Source organism: Mastomys coucha, unplaced genomic scaffold (genome assembly GCF_008632895.1).
Source record: "Mastomys coucha isolate ucsf_1 unplaced genomic scaffold, UCSF_Mcou_1 pScaffold21, whole genome shotgun sequence".
NCBI classification, from domain to species: Eukaryota; Metazoa; Chordata; class Mammalia; order Rodentia; family Muridae; genus Mastomys; species Mastomys coucha.
The window spans coordinates 53,036,982-53,052,368 of NW_022196904.1; the positions used below are offsets into that span (position 1 = coordinate 53,036,982).

The 15,387-nt window shown below is 36.8% G+C and overlaps 1 protein-coding gene across 4 annotated transcripts in view; it reads right to left on the reverse strand.

Moving 5' to 3' along the window:
* LOC116102328 (POTE ankyrin domain family member B2-like) overlaps nt 1-15,037 on the reverse strand; it is a 113,391-nt gene extending 98,354 nt beyond the window's left edge. For all 4 annotated transcript variants that reach the window (XM_031386858.1, XM_031386856.1, XM_031386855.1 and 1 more), the window contains exons 1-5: nt 14,580-15,037; nt 12,229-12,343; nt 11,911-12,084; nt 2,641-2,747; nt 1,178-1,315 (exon numbers count right to left, since the gene is read on the reverse strand). In XM_031386858.1, coding sequence (XP_031242718.1) covers nt 1,178-1,315; nt 2,641-2,747; nt 11,911-12,084; nt 12,229-12,343; nt 14,580-14,827 — 782 coding nt within the window. In that variant the 5' untranslated portion in view covers nt 14,828-15,037. The remainder of the gene's footprint in view (nt 1-1,177; nt 1,316-2,640; nt 2,748-11,910; nt 12,085-12,228; nt 12,344-14,579) is intronic.
* Nucleotides 15,038-15,387: the final 350 nt, after the last annotated feature.

The following is a 15,387-nucleotide window of genomic DNA, read 5'->3' on the forward strand; positions in this document are numbered from 1 at the left end:
AGAATTATATTTAGTGTCTTCATTCTGAGGCAGAGTTGGAAAATATCCTGAACTCTTGAGGTACAGACTCAAGTGTCTTGAGAAATGTTTCTTAATATAGAAAAAGCCACTTCCTGACACCTCCTTCTGAAAGGTGATCTGTCACAACACAGACTGTGCTATGAGCATGATTTAAAGTAGAGAAATAGTTGTGTACAGATTACTATGAAAGAGGAAAAACATCTCTGGCCTCTCTATGCAAGTTATCAGATCCATTTGATAATTCAGTATATCCACAAAAACTGACAACAGAAAGCAAAGACTCCTCTGAATAACTGCCTGCCATGGTCTTCTAGGATAATGGAATGCTATGCATATGGGATAAGATTCAGATACTTAGCTATGGGTGTAGGATAATTTTAAGTCTTGGCTGCCAGATCACAGTACTTTTTAAAAGGGAGAAATTTTGACTTTACAAACACATGGGCATGTGGACTACCAAGTTCTCATGCCTCCAAGATTATTATGGTACTCAGAGATCATAATCAGTAGGTCCAACCTGAAAGTCAAAATTAACATCAGAGCAAGAGGCAGGCTTAATAGCACCAAATCACTGTGAACAAAAGATTACTAAGTTTTCATATCTGGCACAGTCATGCAACATATGTAAGAGGTTTTTATATCCTCGAACTTTCGAACTTGTTACATGGTTGGGCACTCAGAGAGTAGGATGGATAAAATATTTCCCATATGAAAATAAGAGGAATTTCTTTCGAACTACAAACATTAAGAGGCAGATAAATAATTCATAAAACAAAATTATGTACCATGCATGGCTTTTACAGTTGTAATGAACTGTGAACCATAGTATACTGAGATCTTCAAAGATAAAAATCACCCAGTTCTTCAAAAGAGAGGTTAGGGATGAAGCTCAGTGGCAGATCATATGCCTAGTACATTCACATCCCTTAGTGTGATTCCAAGAATCACCATAAATCAGTCCTGATATAAAGTCTCCTGCACCCATTGCTGCTTCAGACTAATCTGTCCCTCTGCATAATCTTTGGCAGAAGCAGTTGACTAAATGGTTTTATTTTAAAAGTATTTAAATAATGCAGTCTTACCTTGTATAAAATACATTAGTAAATATTTCATGCCAAAATTCAGTGTTAATTAGCATTTTGACATGTATGCTTACACTTTGCGTTTCCCTGCCACAGCATACTGAAGTGCACTCCATCCAAATGAGTCCTTCAAGGAATGATCAACACCTTTCTTCAGTAATTGCTCAACAATGTCTTCAGAATCACATTGAACTGCATACATGAGTGTTGTTCTAGAATGACAGAGACAATTCAATTATTTAAATACCGAATATCATATATTTTACCAACTTGATATGTTTAAGCATTGAACATGATATATTTTACTAAGCTAATGTATGATTGATATGTATGTAGAATTAACCATTTACTAGCCAGATTTAAGAATCTTAAAAGTACAGAGTTCAGATTTCTAAAGTGTCTATAAGGCTAAAGAGAGAAAACAAGTGAAAACCTAATTTGCCCAAGTGTGATTTTTGTAGGAGAATGCTTATTTTAATTTGTTTATTGTGAATAACTATGTGAAGAACATTTACTATAAGTATAGAAAGATTTATATGTAAAAGAAAGCCATTTTCTTCCTACTCTAATATAATATAATTCACTGTCAAATAAGAAATAGCCCTTTGCATAAAACTGTATTCATAATGTTATAAAGTAATGTTAATGATAAAACATACATGGCATAGTACTTTCAATTACTTACTCCAGTAAGCATTGAACTATGTGCCACTACGTAAGTTCGCAACCACCATTCAAATTGGTTTTTCATCTCTACACAGAATAAAAATGTATTTGGAGGTTAAAGACTGTTCATAAGGTTGAATGACTAGAAACTGGAAAATTTAGAACTAACACTATCTTGTATCACTAAGGAATTCTCTACCACTCACATACAATTTATCTTCATTGAAGTTTATCCAATTAAAACTACATTTTTCTTAAATTGATAGGAGCTAATAAAACTACAAATAATTATTATATAAAAAGCAACATTAACATATGGTAATGATGGTCATTTGGGAAAAACCTGATATAAGTATTATTCAAAGAAATAAATTTAAAGCAAGGAATCATGCAACTTGATTCTCACCTTTATTCATACTTAAAAATTAAAATAAAGTGATAATAAACTTCTTGATGAATCAGTAATTTTACTTATTGTTCAAAATTTTTGTAACAGTTACATGAAGTCTTTCAGCTCATATAAGGTCATATGAAGGACAAAATATTATTGTAAAAGAGAAAAAGCTCTCATTATAGCAGGGAATATAAACCTATTTGTATAGATAGATGATAGATAGATAGATAGATAGATAGATAGATAGATAGATAGATAGATAGATAAATGTGGTAGATATGGTAGATATAGATATATAGATCTAATTCTTTGCTATATAAGTAATAAATGCATATTATTATCACTTCATAAAATAGATATATTTAATGTAATTGATGTTTTGTTGATACTTTCAAGTATATTCCTATAATGGCTTTCACCGGAGTGATTTTTACTATTCTAGATACCAGTAGTGTTTTAAAAGTCAAAGTATAGTACCTTTGATAATTATCCTGGGCATGAATATTTGCACCATTTTTTATTAAATATTCTACCATGAGGAGTTTCCTTTCTCGGAGTGCCAGCAGAAGAGGTGTTAACCCATCCTATAATTATATAAATTAATAAATCACAATACTGTATATTCCATAGCTAAACTGAATATTATATATCTAGCCCTGTGAACAGAATACTTACTATAGACTAGAGACAAGTAATCTTTTCCTTATTAGCCTAAAGCACATTCTCATGTTTCTCAGCATTGCAATGCTTCAGCCCTGCCTATACCTGTCAGAAGACCTCTAGTCTACTCTAAACCTGATGTGAAACATTAGTCCCATAATCAATATGTTCCCATGGATCTATGGTTCCCATCACAGCATCTGTCATTATATAATATGGAATCATGTTACTGTTGAAATGAAAATCTCCTGAGAGTTTATCTCAAGAGACCTGGAAAAGTACATATTAGCAAAGGTTTTTATTCCTTTTTGCATGGATGAATTAAATTATTTTGTGTCAGAAGTTGATCTACATTTCAAAATACATTTATGTGGCAGATGCACCATTTCCCAACAGAAAAATTCAGTTAAGCATTATAATAAAATTGTGGAATATTCCAGCCATTAAAAATTTATTTCTGTCTTCCAATTTGAACCTGCACCTAGAGCAGACCTAGTGCACTGGCTCTGCATCCATTCCTACAACACTCAAATTAAGCCCAACTCCCAAGTACTCTAAAACACACAGGATCACATGTGAGGCCACAACATCTGCCTCTACACCCATAATAACTGGAATCCCTGGGATCCAGGGACACAGGAATCCCCACTGGCCAATGGCACAGGTTTCTTCAGGTTTGAACCTGCACCTGGAGCAAACCTGGGGCACTGGTTCTGTACCTACTCCTACAACACCCAGAGGTAGCCTACCTCCCAGGTGCTTTACCAAGGCCAGAATCACAGAATTACAGGATCACAGGTGCTCTGGCAAGCCCAGGATCACAGGAGCACAGGGGCACAGAAGAAGCTCAACTACCAGGAGATTGGACACACCCAAAATCACTGTAGTTTTGACACAATGAAGATCACAATTGAGGCCACAACATCTTTTGCAGCACCCAGAGTAACTAGGATACCCCCCAGGAATCAGGGAAACACAAACACCCACCCAGCCAGAGTTATGAGTTCCTTCCAGCTTGAAGCTGTGTTTGGAGCAGACCCAGGGCTCTAGCTCCCCAACCACTCTGGCAACACCCAGAGAAAATTTGACTCCCAGGAGGTCTGGTACAACAGGATCTCAGGACCTTGGTCACACTCTGGATTGTCATTACTTCAGGATCCCAGAGGCAGCTGACACACCTAGGATGTCAGGATAACAGGATCACGGGATCCCAGAATCAAGGGATCACAGAGAGCTGGTCTCCAAGGAGTTCTGACACAACCAGGATCCCAGGAGAGGCAGGGTCCAGTCAGAGACAGCAAGAGCAGGAAGCACTAGAGATAACCAGATGAGAGATAACCAGAACATAAGCAACAGAAACCAAGGATGCTTGGCATCATCAGAGCCCAGGTCTCCCACTACAGCAAGTCCTGGATATCCCAACACACCAGAAAAGCAAGATTCAGATTTTAAATCACATCTTATGATGATTATAAAGGACTTTAAGAAAGACATAAATAACTACCATAAAGAAGTAAGGAGAACACAGGTAATCAGAAGAACTTATTGAGAAAATATAAAAATCCCTTGAAAATTACAGGAAAACATAACCAAACAGGTGAAGGAATTGAAGAAGTCATCCATGATCTGAAAATGAGAATAGAAACAATGAAGAAATCATAAAGAGAGATAAGCCTGGAGTTAGAAAACCTAGAAAAGGGATCAGGATTCATAGATGCAAGCATCACCAACAGAATACAAGCAATAGAAAAGAGAAACTTGGGTATATAACATACCATAGAAAACATTGATGAAACATTAAAAAGTATGCAAAATGCGAAAACCTCCTAAAAGAAAACATCCAGGAAATCCAGGAACACAATGACAAAACCAAACCTAAGGATGATAGGTATAGAAGAGGGTGAAGATTCCCAACTTAAAGGGCCAGTAAATATCTTCAACAAAATTATAGAAGAAAGCTTCCCTAACCTAAAGAAAGAGCTGCCCATGAACATACAAGAAGCCTACAGAACTCCAAATAAACTGAACAGGAAAAGAAATTTCTTCCATCACATATTAATTAAAACACCAAATTCACAAAACAAAGAAAGAATATTAAAAGTAGTAAAGGAAAATGTCAAGTAACATATAAAGGCAGGCCTATCAGAATTACACCAGACTTCTTAACAGTGACTACAAAAGTCAGAAGATCCTGGACAGATGTCATACAGACCCTAAAAGAACAAAAATGCCAGGAGATGATACTATACCCAGCAAAACTCTCAATTACCATAGATGGATAAACCATGAAATTCCATGACACAACCAAATTTACATAATATCTTTCCACGAATCCAACCCTAAAAAGGGGAAGAGATGGAAAACTCCAACACAATGAGGGAAACTACACTGTAGAACAAGCAAGAAAGTAATCTTCTTTCAACAAACCCAAAACAAAATAGCCACACAAACATAATTCCACCTCTAACAACAACAATAACAACAACAACAAACAAAAATAAAAACAGAAAGAAACAATCACTTTTCCTTAATATCTCTTAACATCAATGGACTCAATTTTACAATAAAAAGACAAATACTAACAGACTGGATACATAGATAAACAGGACCCAGCATTTTTTTATTAGATATTTTCTTTATTTACATTTTAAATGTTATCCCCTTTCCCAGTTTCCCTCCCTCCCAGAAACACTCTATTACATCCTCCCTCTCCCTGCTTCTGAGAATGTTCCTCCATCCAACCATCCACTCCCACCTAGCAACATTTTGCTACATAAAAGAAATGAATCTCAGTGACAAAGAAAGACACTAGGGATTTTTTTCCAAACAAATGGTCTCAAGAAACAAGCTGGAGTAGCCATTCCAATATCAAATAAAATCAAATTTAAAAAAAAAAAGGGAAGGAGCTGGGTGGTGGTGGAGCATGCCTTTAATCCCAGCACTTGGGAGGCAGAGGCAGGTGGATTTCTGAGTTCGAGACCAGCCTGGTCTACAGAGTGAGTTCCAGGACAGCAGGGCTATACAGAGAAACCCTGTCTGGAAGAAAAAAAAGGGAAGGACACTTCATACGCATCAAGGGAACTATCTACTAAGATTAATTTTCAATTATGAACATCTATGCTCCAAATGCAAGGGCATCCACATTCATAAAAGAAACTTTACTAAAGCTCAAAGCACACAGTAAATCTTACACAATAATAGTGTGGTGCTTCAACACTCACTCTCATCAATGGGTAGATCATGGAAATAGAAACTAAACAGAGATGCAGTGAAACTAACAGAAGTTATGAACCAAATGGATTTAACAGATATCAATAGAATATTCCATCCTAAAACAAAAGAATATACATTTTTCTCAGCACCTCATGGTACCTCCTCCAAAATTGACCATTTAATAGTTCAAAAATCAAGCCTCAACAGATATGAGAAGATTGAAATCATCCCATGCATCCTATCAGAATACCTTGGACTAAGGCTATCTTCAATAACGAGAAAAAACAAAAAGCCCACATACACATGGAAGCTGAACAATGCTCTACTCATGATAATTAGTCAAGGAAGTAATAAAGAAAGAAATTAAAGACTTTTTAGAATTTAATGAAAATGAAGGCACAGCATACTCAAACTTATGGGAAAAAATGAAAGCAGTGCTAAGAGGAAAACTCATAGCTCTGAGTACCTACAAAATTTAATTGGAGAGAGCATACACTAGAAGTTTGACATGACATCTGAAAACTCTAGAACAAAAAGAAGCAAATACACCAACAAGGAGTAGATGGCAGGAAATAATCAAACTCAGAGCTGAAATCAACCAAGTAGAAACAAAAGGAACTATACAAAGAATCAGCAAAACCAGGAGCTTGTTCTTTGAGAAAACCAACAAAATAGATAAACCCTCAGCCACACTGAGTAGAAGGCACAGAGACAGTATCCAAATTTAAAAATCAGAAATGAAAGGGAGACATAACAAGAGAAACCAGGGAAATTCAAAAAGTCATCAGATACTATTACAAAATCCTATACTCAACCAAACTAGAAAATCTGGATGAAATGGAAAAATTTATAGATAGACACCAGGTACCAAAGTTAAATCAGGATGAAATTAAACCATGTAAACAGTTCCATAGCCACTAAAGATGTAGAAGCAATCATTAAAAGTCTCATCCCAATAAAGCAGGGATGGTTCAATATAGGAAATCCATCAATGTAATCAATTATATAAACAAACTCAAAGAATAAGATCACATGATCATCTCATTAGATGCTGAAAATATTTGACAAAATTCAACAACCTTCATGGTAAAAGACTTGAAAATATCAGGAATTCAAGCCCCATAAATAAACACAGTAAATCAATATACAGCAAACCAGTAGCCAACATCAAACTAGCTGTAGAGAAACTTGAAATAAACCCATTAATATCAGGGACTAGACAAGACTGCTAACTCTCTCCCTACCAATTCAATATAGTACTAGACATCCTAGCCAGAGCAATTAGAAAACAGGAGGTCAAAGAGATACAAATTGGAAAGGAAGAAGTCAAAATATCACTTTTTGCAGATGATGTGAAAGTATACTTATAGTGACCCTAAAAATTCCACCAGAGAACTCCTAAACCTGTAAAACAACTTCAGAAAAGTGACTGAATATAAAATTAACTCACACAAATCAGTAGTCTTCCTCTACTCTAAGGATAAACAGGCTGAGAAATAAATTAGGGAAACAACACCCTTCACAATAGTCATAAATAATATAAAATACCTTGGTGTGACTCTAACCAATCAAGTGAAAGACCTGTATGACAAAAACCTCAAGTCTCTGAAGAAAGAAATCGAAGAAGATTTTAGAAGATAGAAAGATATCCTATGCTCATAAATTGGCAAGATCACCATCGTAAAAATGGCCATCTTGCCGAAATCAATCTACAGATTCAATCCAGTCCCTATGAAAATTCCAACTCAATTCTTCATAGAGTTAGAAAAAGTAATTTGCAAATACATTAGCAATAAAAAAGAACAGGATAGCAAAAACTATTCTCAACAATAAAATAACTTCTGAGAGAATGGCCATCCCTGACCTCAGGCTGTATTACAGAGCAATAGTGATAAAAACTGTATAGTACTGATACAGAAAGAGGCAGGTAGATAAATACAACATAATGGAAGACCCATAAATGAACCCACAAGCCTATAGGTCACTATGAACTTTGACAAAGGAGCTAAAACCATCCAGTGGAAAACAGCCAGCATTTTCAACAAATGATGCTGGTTCAGCTGCTTGCCAGCACATAGAAGAATGCCAATCAATCCATTCTTATCTCGTACAAAACTCAAGTCCAAGTGGATCAAGGACCTCCACATAAAATCAGATACACTGAAACTAACAGAATAGGAAGTGGGGAAGAGCCTCAAACACATTGGTACAGGAAAAAATCCTAAACAGAACACCAATGGCTTATGCTCTAAGATCAACAATAGATGAATGGGACTACATAAAATTGCAAAGCTTCTGTAAGGCAAAGGATACTGTCAATTTAGCAAAATGGCAACCAACAGATTGGGAAATGATCTTTACTAATTTTACACCTGATAGTGGGCTATTATTCAATATATACAAAGAACTCAATAAATTTTACTCCAGAGAAACAAATAACTTTATTAGAAAATGGGGTACAGAGCTAAACAAAAAAAAATTCTAACTGAGGAATATTGAATGGCCAAGAAACACCTAAATAAATGTTCAACACATTACTCATCATGCAAATGCAAATCAAAAAACTCTGAGATTCTACCTCACACTAGTCACAATGGCTAAAATCAAAATCTTATGTGACAGCAGATGCTGTCAAGGATGTGGAGAAAGAGGAACACTCTTCCATTGCTGGTGGGATTGCAAGCTGGTGCAACCACTCTGGAAATCATTCTGATTTTCCTCAGAAATTTGAACAAAGTACTACCTGAGGACCCAGCTATACCACTCCTGGGCATATACCCAAAAGATGCTCTAATATATATAACAAGGACACATGCTCCACTACTTTCATAGCAGCCATATTTGTAATAGCCAGAAGTTGGAAAGAACCCAGATGTCCTTCAACAGAGGAATGGTTACAGAAAATGTGGTACATTTACACAATGGAGTACTACTCAGCTATTAAAAACAGTCATTTCATGAAATTCACTTGCAAATGGATGGCAGTAGAAAGTATCATCCTGAGTGAGGTAACCCAGTCACAAAAGAACACACATGGTATTCACTCACTGAAAAGTGGATATTAGCCCAAAAATTTGGAATACTTAAGATACAATTCACAGACCACATGAAACTCAAGAAGTGTGGATGCTTCAATCCTACTTAGAAGGGCGACCAAAATACTCACAGTAGGAAATACGGAAACAAAATGTGGATCAGAGACTGAAAGAAAGGCCATCCAGTGACTTCCCCACCTGGGGATCCATATACAGTCACCAAACCCAGACACTATTGTGGATGCCAAGAAGTACTTGCTGACAGTAGCCTGATATAGCTGTCTCCTGGGAGGCCCTGCCAGAATCTGACAAATACAGAGACAGATGCTCAGACCCAAGCATTGAACGGGATTCCAATGGTGGAGTTAGAAAAAGAACTAAAGCAGGCCCAGGGGTTTACAACCCCATAGGAAGAACTACAATATCAACCAATCTGACCCCCCAGAGCTCCCAGGGAGTAAACTACCAACCAAGGAGTACACATGCAGGCATCTATGGCTCCAGCTGCATATGTAGCAGAGGATGGCCCTGCCAGACATAAATGGGAGGATAGACCCTTGGTCCTGGGAAAGCTTTATGCCCCAGTGTGGGAGAATTCCATGGTAGGGAGGCAGGAGTTAGTGGGTAGGTGGGGGAGTATCATCATAGAATCAGGGTGTGGGAGGATGGGATAGGGAATTTCCTGAGTGGAAAGCAGGAAAGGGGATAACTTTTGAAATTTAAATTAATAAATTATCCCATATGTTTTCTGAAATACTGTTTAACAGATCTTCTATGAGGAAAACATTAGCAACAGCAGAAGATGTTTAAAACACATAATTCTCAGGACTTTGTAAGAATGTAGAAATTCCCAGAGGACACAGAAGCAGCCCTACTTGATTTATTGTTAGGATGGACCCAGATTGACAATGTCAACATCTTGCTTCAAAGAGGCCACCAAAGTAATGGACTTAAAACTAGCAATACCTCAAAGAGACTTTTGAGGTTAATTAGTAATTGATTCTGTCCTTTTAGAATAGACAAACTGTCTTACAGTTTAGAAAGCACAGTACATTGTGTTAAACATGTTTTAATTTAAATTTTTTATAAGTTCCCACATGAAAACTATATTTATTAATATTCCTTTCAACTCCCTTTGTGTTCCCACTCCCTCTCAAATTTATGATGTCATCTTTATTGAGGACACACACATGAATATATACAACCTAATAATTCCATTTAATGTTACCCCCTCTCTCTGTCTTCATGTCTCCTTGTCTTTGTCTTTCTTACTCATTCTGTTTCTCTATCTCTTTTGGTGTGTTTATGAGTGTGTGCTTATGGCTGGATATTGTCAATGAGTAATCTAATCAGAGAGTTTATCACTGGAGAAATATGAATTCTTTTCTCCTCAACCATAGCTAGCAGACAACTATTTATTTATCAGTGGTTCTTCTGAAGTTCCCCTATCAGTGTTTGCATGTCAAATGATGATTTTATCTTGTTTAGGAAACCATATTATTGATATTTCATAGGTTCAATATTGCTTTCATATCCAGAAGACATTATCTTCCAATAGGCATCCTGGTCTCTAAACCACACAGTCTTTTAGACTCCTCTTCCTTAATGTTCCACGAATCTTCCTTATGTGTAGTAGTTATATCACAGAGGTACCAATTATGGATAGACACCCATAACCTTTTAGTGACTGTGTTTTCACTACTTGTTGATCTTTAATATACTTTCAGCCTGCTGCTTTCTATCACGACTACATCTAAGTCCAAGTTACTGCATAACTATAGTGTTCTAAATTTAGGGCATACACATCACTGTAATTGAGCTTTTAGTGATAGATAAGGCATTATCCCTAATTTATATTTTTTCTTAGAATAACAACAGTGGCAGGATAAGTTATGGGTAGAGACAGGAGACATCCAGAGGGCCAGGAAAATGAATAGAAATATGTAGCAGTGAGGGGTAGGGAACTGGCAGGCAGCCACCAGAAAGTCGCAGATGTCAGAGAAGCAAGAGTTTCCCAGGACCCAGCAGGGATGACATTAGCCAAAATACCCAACAAGGGGAAGAGAGAACCTGTAGAGACCACCTCTAGTATATTAGGCATGGCCCCCAGTTGAAGAATAGGGCCACTCACCATCTCAAAACTTTTAACACAGAATTGTTCCCATCTAAAGCAAATGCAGGGACAAAAAAATGAAGCAGAGACTGGAGATAAAGTCATCCAGAGAACACCCCACATAGGAATCCTTCCTGTCTGCAGACACCAAACTCTGACACTATTGTTAATCCCAAAGAAGTGCTTGCTGGCAGGAGCCTGGTATAAATATCCCCTGAGAAGCTGTGTCAGCATCTGGCTAATACAGATGAAGATACTCACAATCAACCATCAGACTGAGCCCAGAGACCCAATGGAGAAGTTAGGGAAAGGACTGAGGAGAAGGGGTTGTAACCCCATAGGAAGAATGACAATATTAACTAATTGATCTCCCCAGAGCTCACAGGGACTCTACATATGTAGCAGAGTATTGTCATATCTGTCATCAATGGAAGGGAAGGCTTTTGGTCCTGCGGAGGTCCTGTGGAGGAGGATGGAAGAGGGGTGAGGCTGGAGAGAGTGGGCAGATGGAGGAGAACTCTCTTAGAGGCAAAGAGCTGTGGATGGGATGGGGAGTTTGTGAAGGGGAGACCCTGAAGGGGAACAACACTTAAAATGTAAATGAATAAAATAACCGATAACAAAGAATACTTGAAATTCTAAACTTGGAACATTAGCCCTACACATGACATTTTTAAAGCACTTAGCACTTCAAATGCTTTAGAATTCAATTTGTAAAATCATTACCCTTGTAGTTTCTTCTATTTCTGCTCCATATTCAAGAAGACTGGCGGCAATATCTGGATTGTCAACATATACTGCCTGATGTAGTGCTGTTTCTCCACTGGAATCTTTACAGTTGGGATCTGCTCCATTATCAAGGAGAACAGAAACAATCTTTGTCTCCCAGCTTTGCACAGCCTGTAGAAAACATTGTCAAGTCAAAGAATTCGACATAAGCTTTCCTCAGCTTTCTTCATGATTTATATTTAAGTGATATTAATTTTCCTTTCATTCTAACCATTCAGATCAAATTCATTCTTGAAATTGAAAACTTTGAACTACCTTCATTAACGGTGTGGACTTTTGATCATCAAGGGCATTTATCATGCAGTCATTATATAATAAGAAGTGAACCAGATGCAGATGACCGTAATAACATGCGAAGTGCAGTGCAGTTCTGTGGGAATGAGAGGCAATTTAACGAGACTATACTGTAGGGTACTATGTCAACATACACAGTCACATGTATTTGCAAATCTTACATGACACTTAACTTCTCTGACCCATAAACCATAAATATTTAACTTTATTCTAAAATTATGTTCATTTTGCTCTTATTATTTACTATATTAGAACAATTTACTATTCAGAAATTTTGTGGCAGAATGAATAAAACCCATAGCTGTTGCAGCCTAGATAAGTGCTTTATCACTGAGCTAGGGAGCCAAGAACATCCTATTTGAACAGAAGGAACATAGCCATTGCATTGAGCTCCTATTGAATTTTCATCCTGCTCTAAGATCCATGTTCAATCAACTATTATCCAGCCTTTGTGTTGTAATCTCTTTTTCCATGAAATAAGAATTAAAAGAAGTATTTCCCTCCTGTCAAATTAGGATGCATCAATAAGAACTTTTGCAACAAATGATAACTGGAGTCACTAGGTGAGTGACTACTGAAGAAATGACAAAGGAACTACAAAGGGAGGAACAGATTTTTAGCAGGACCACATGGCAATGGTTCCCTTTCTCAGTGTACTGGTGAACTACAGCCTGTTTTTTTTAAAACAAACAAATGAATAAATCAATAACCTTTGCAGCTATTCAGAAAAAAATCTTGAACAACTTGCTATCTACTAGATATTAAAATTATTACTGTTAACACTAACAAATATATTTCGATTTAGTCTTAGTTCCATTATAACTAATTTTGCAAAAATATTAAAGACTATATATTACACAGATGCTAAGATAATGCCTTTAAGACTTGAGACAAGCCAGGCAGTGGTGGCGCATGCCTTTAATCCCATTACATGGGAGGCAAAGGCAGGTGGATTTCTGAGTTTGAGACCAGCCTGGTCTACAGAGTGAGTTCCAGGACAGCTAGGGTTACACATAGAAACCCTATCTCAAAAAAATAAATAAATAAAGACTTGAGAAAATATCTTTAAATTTAAGCACCTGCTGTCTCAGTCTCCAAGTAACCTGCATTGTAGCTACAACATGGTACCAAGATCAAGAGTTCCTTCTCACATTTTAACTAATCTAAAATTGGATTGTATTTAAATTCATAATATAAAACAATTGCCAACAATTCTTAATACACAAGGTAAAATGCCATCATGCAATCCATGGTGTTTTGAAACTGTTAAATGTGACATAATATGCACAGTATTCTTAGTCTTTACCCTGGAGTTTATAAAAAGAGCTAGTTATGAAAAGTACTATAGATAAAAACTGTGAAAGATATCAACAGCAGCATCTAAATGCACAGAAAATGTTGCTTTAATTTGTTAAGAAACTTTAAGTAAAAGAAAACTGGAGGTTTACAAAAGTAAATATGGCTCTTTTTGACAATAGTTAAATTCATACAATATATAGAAATTAGATATTTACTGTGCCTAATGTCAGTATCTCATAACAATTTGGGAAGGGAGATTGTTGATTTTTACATCATGAAATTTCCAGAAAGCTTTATCTGCCTTCATCAAAATTAAGTAAAAATGTCAAAAGTAACTTGAAAATAACATGGAGCTTGTCAGCAAATGGTTTTAGGAAAATTGTAGCTGATTGCGGCAGTGTTGAATAAGCCTTAAGAAATATATGAAGTAATAAGTGAAGAAGCTGAAGATAAATATGGGAAATCTACTGAGATGTAAAGATGATGCCTGTAGGGTACTACTGAGTAATAACAAGGAAGTGAAACAAGGCAAGGAACATACAGCTTTGAAGTTTAGATTACTGTAGTTACCGTTCAGTAAGGGATATAAATGTTAGTACACGATGATATAAAATTCATACTGAATTATACTTCGATAATTTTAGGATGAGGAAGATGAAGTATGAGAAACATTACTTGAATTCTACATTTTCTACAGTTCATATAACATGGTGTTTATTATATACATTGAAATTAAATCCTATTTCTTTATATTTTGACACGCTATTCCACTGTATATTCAATGAAATGTTCTTTAGACCCTAAAGAACATTTATGGGGTGACCCTAAGCCTGCTGGAGATTCTTCTCCTCCAGAACACCTGGACACTGGACCTCTGTGTGATCACAGGTGCCAAGCAGACTGAAGTACAGAAAGCATAGCTGGACTTTCCCTACCGCTCTAGCCTTGAGTAGGTTTTACCAGACACCCTATTTCCTCATGGCCTGCCATCCTTAGCCTCCAATTGCTCTCACCGTTTTCCTTTGTCCTGGTCATTTATGTTAAATTTCTTCTTAGAGAGGAGATGTAGCATCACTTTGATCTTTCCCATGCATACCGCTTCATGGAATTTATTATCTGGATCATAAGGCTGGCCATACCTATCCTGACTACAGTCACAACATGCCAAGATCGCCTTCCAGGTGCTTGGGCCATCACAAAACCCCATAGGGGTTTTCGGCTCTCTCTTAAAGCAGCCAAGCTTCCTCAAGGTAGAGAACATCTCTGTGGCCACCTTTGTGTCAGCTTAGAACTACATAATTTTAAGAAATATGAACTTTTAATCACAGAACTTCTTACAGTCAAAACCTAACTCTGGGAATCCCAGACGTGATAAGCTCTGACCAGTCAAACAAGCAGCCATTTCTAAGCCGCGATGGTAAATAAAAGCATGTGCGTTCTTCCTCAGGGTAACTGACCGTTCCTGGAGCAAATAGTGTTCACTGCGCATGTGCAGTGTAAGCCTCGTGCTCTTCCTGGGCTTTTACTGCTGCTTATCCCGCAAGGTCTTGATCTCTTATTCAAGGTTGATGTGTTCCCTTATTTCCTATAGTATTGGTCTTGGAACTTTGGAACTGGGGGTTGGGGAGTGAGTGAGTGGAGTGTAATTATTCATGCTAAAATCTTTTCTTTGGATTCTTGTTTTCCTTTTCTTTGTTGTTTCTTTGGTGGTGGTGTTTTGTTTTGTTTTCACTAAGAAATCATGGATGAATTTGCCTCTTAGGGAAATGGAATTTCTTTGTTGAAGTTTCTCCCTGCTTGCTTTTGATTCTGTGGTCTTGG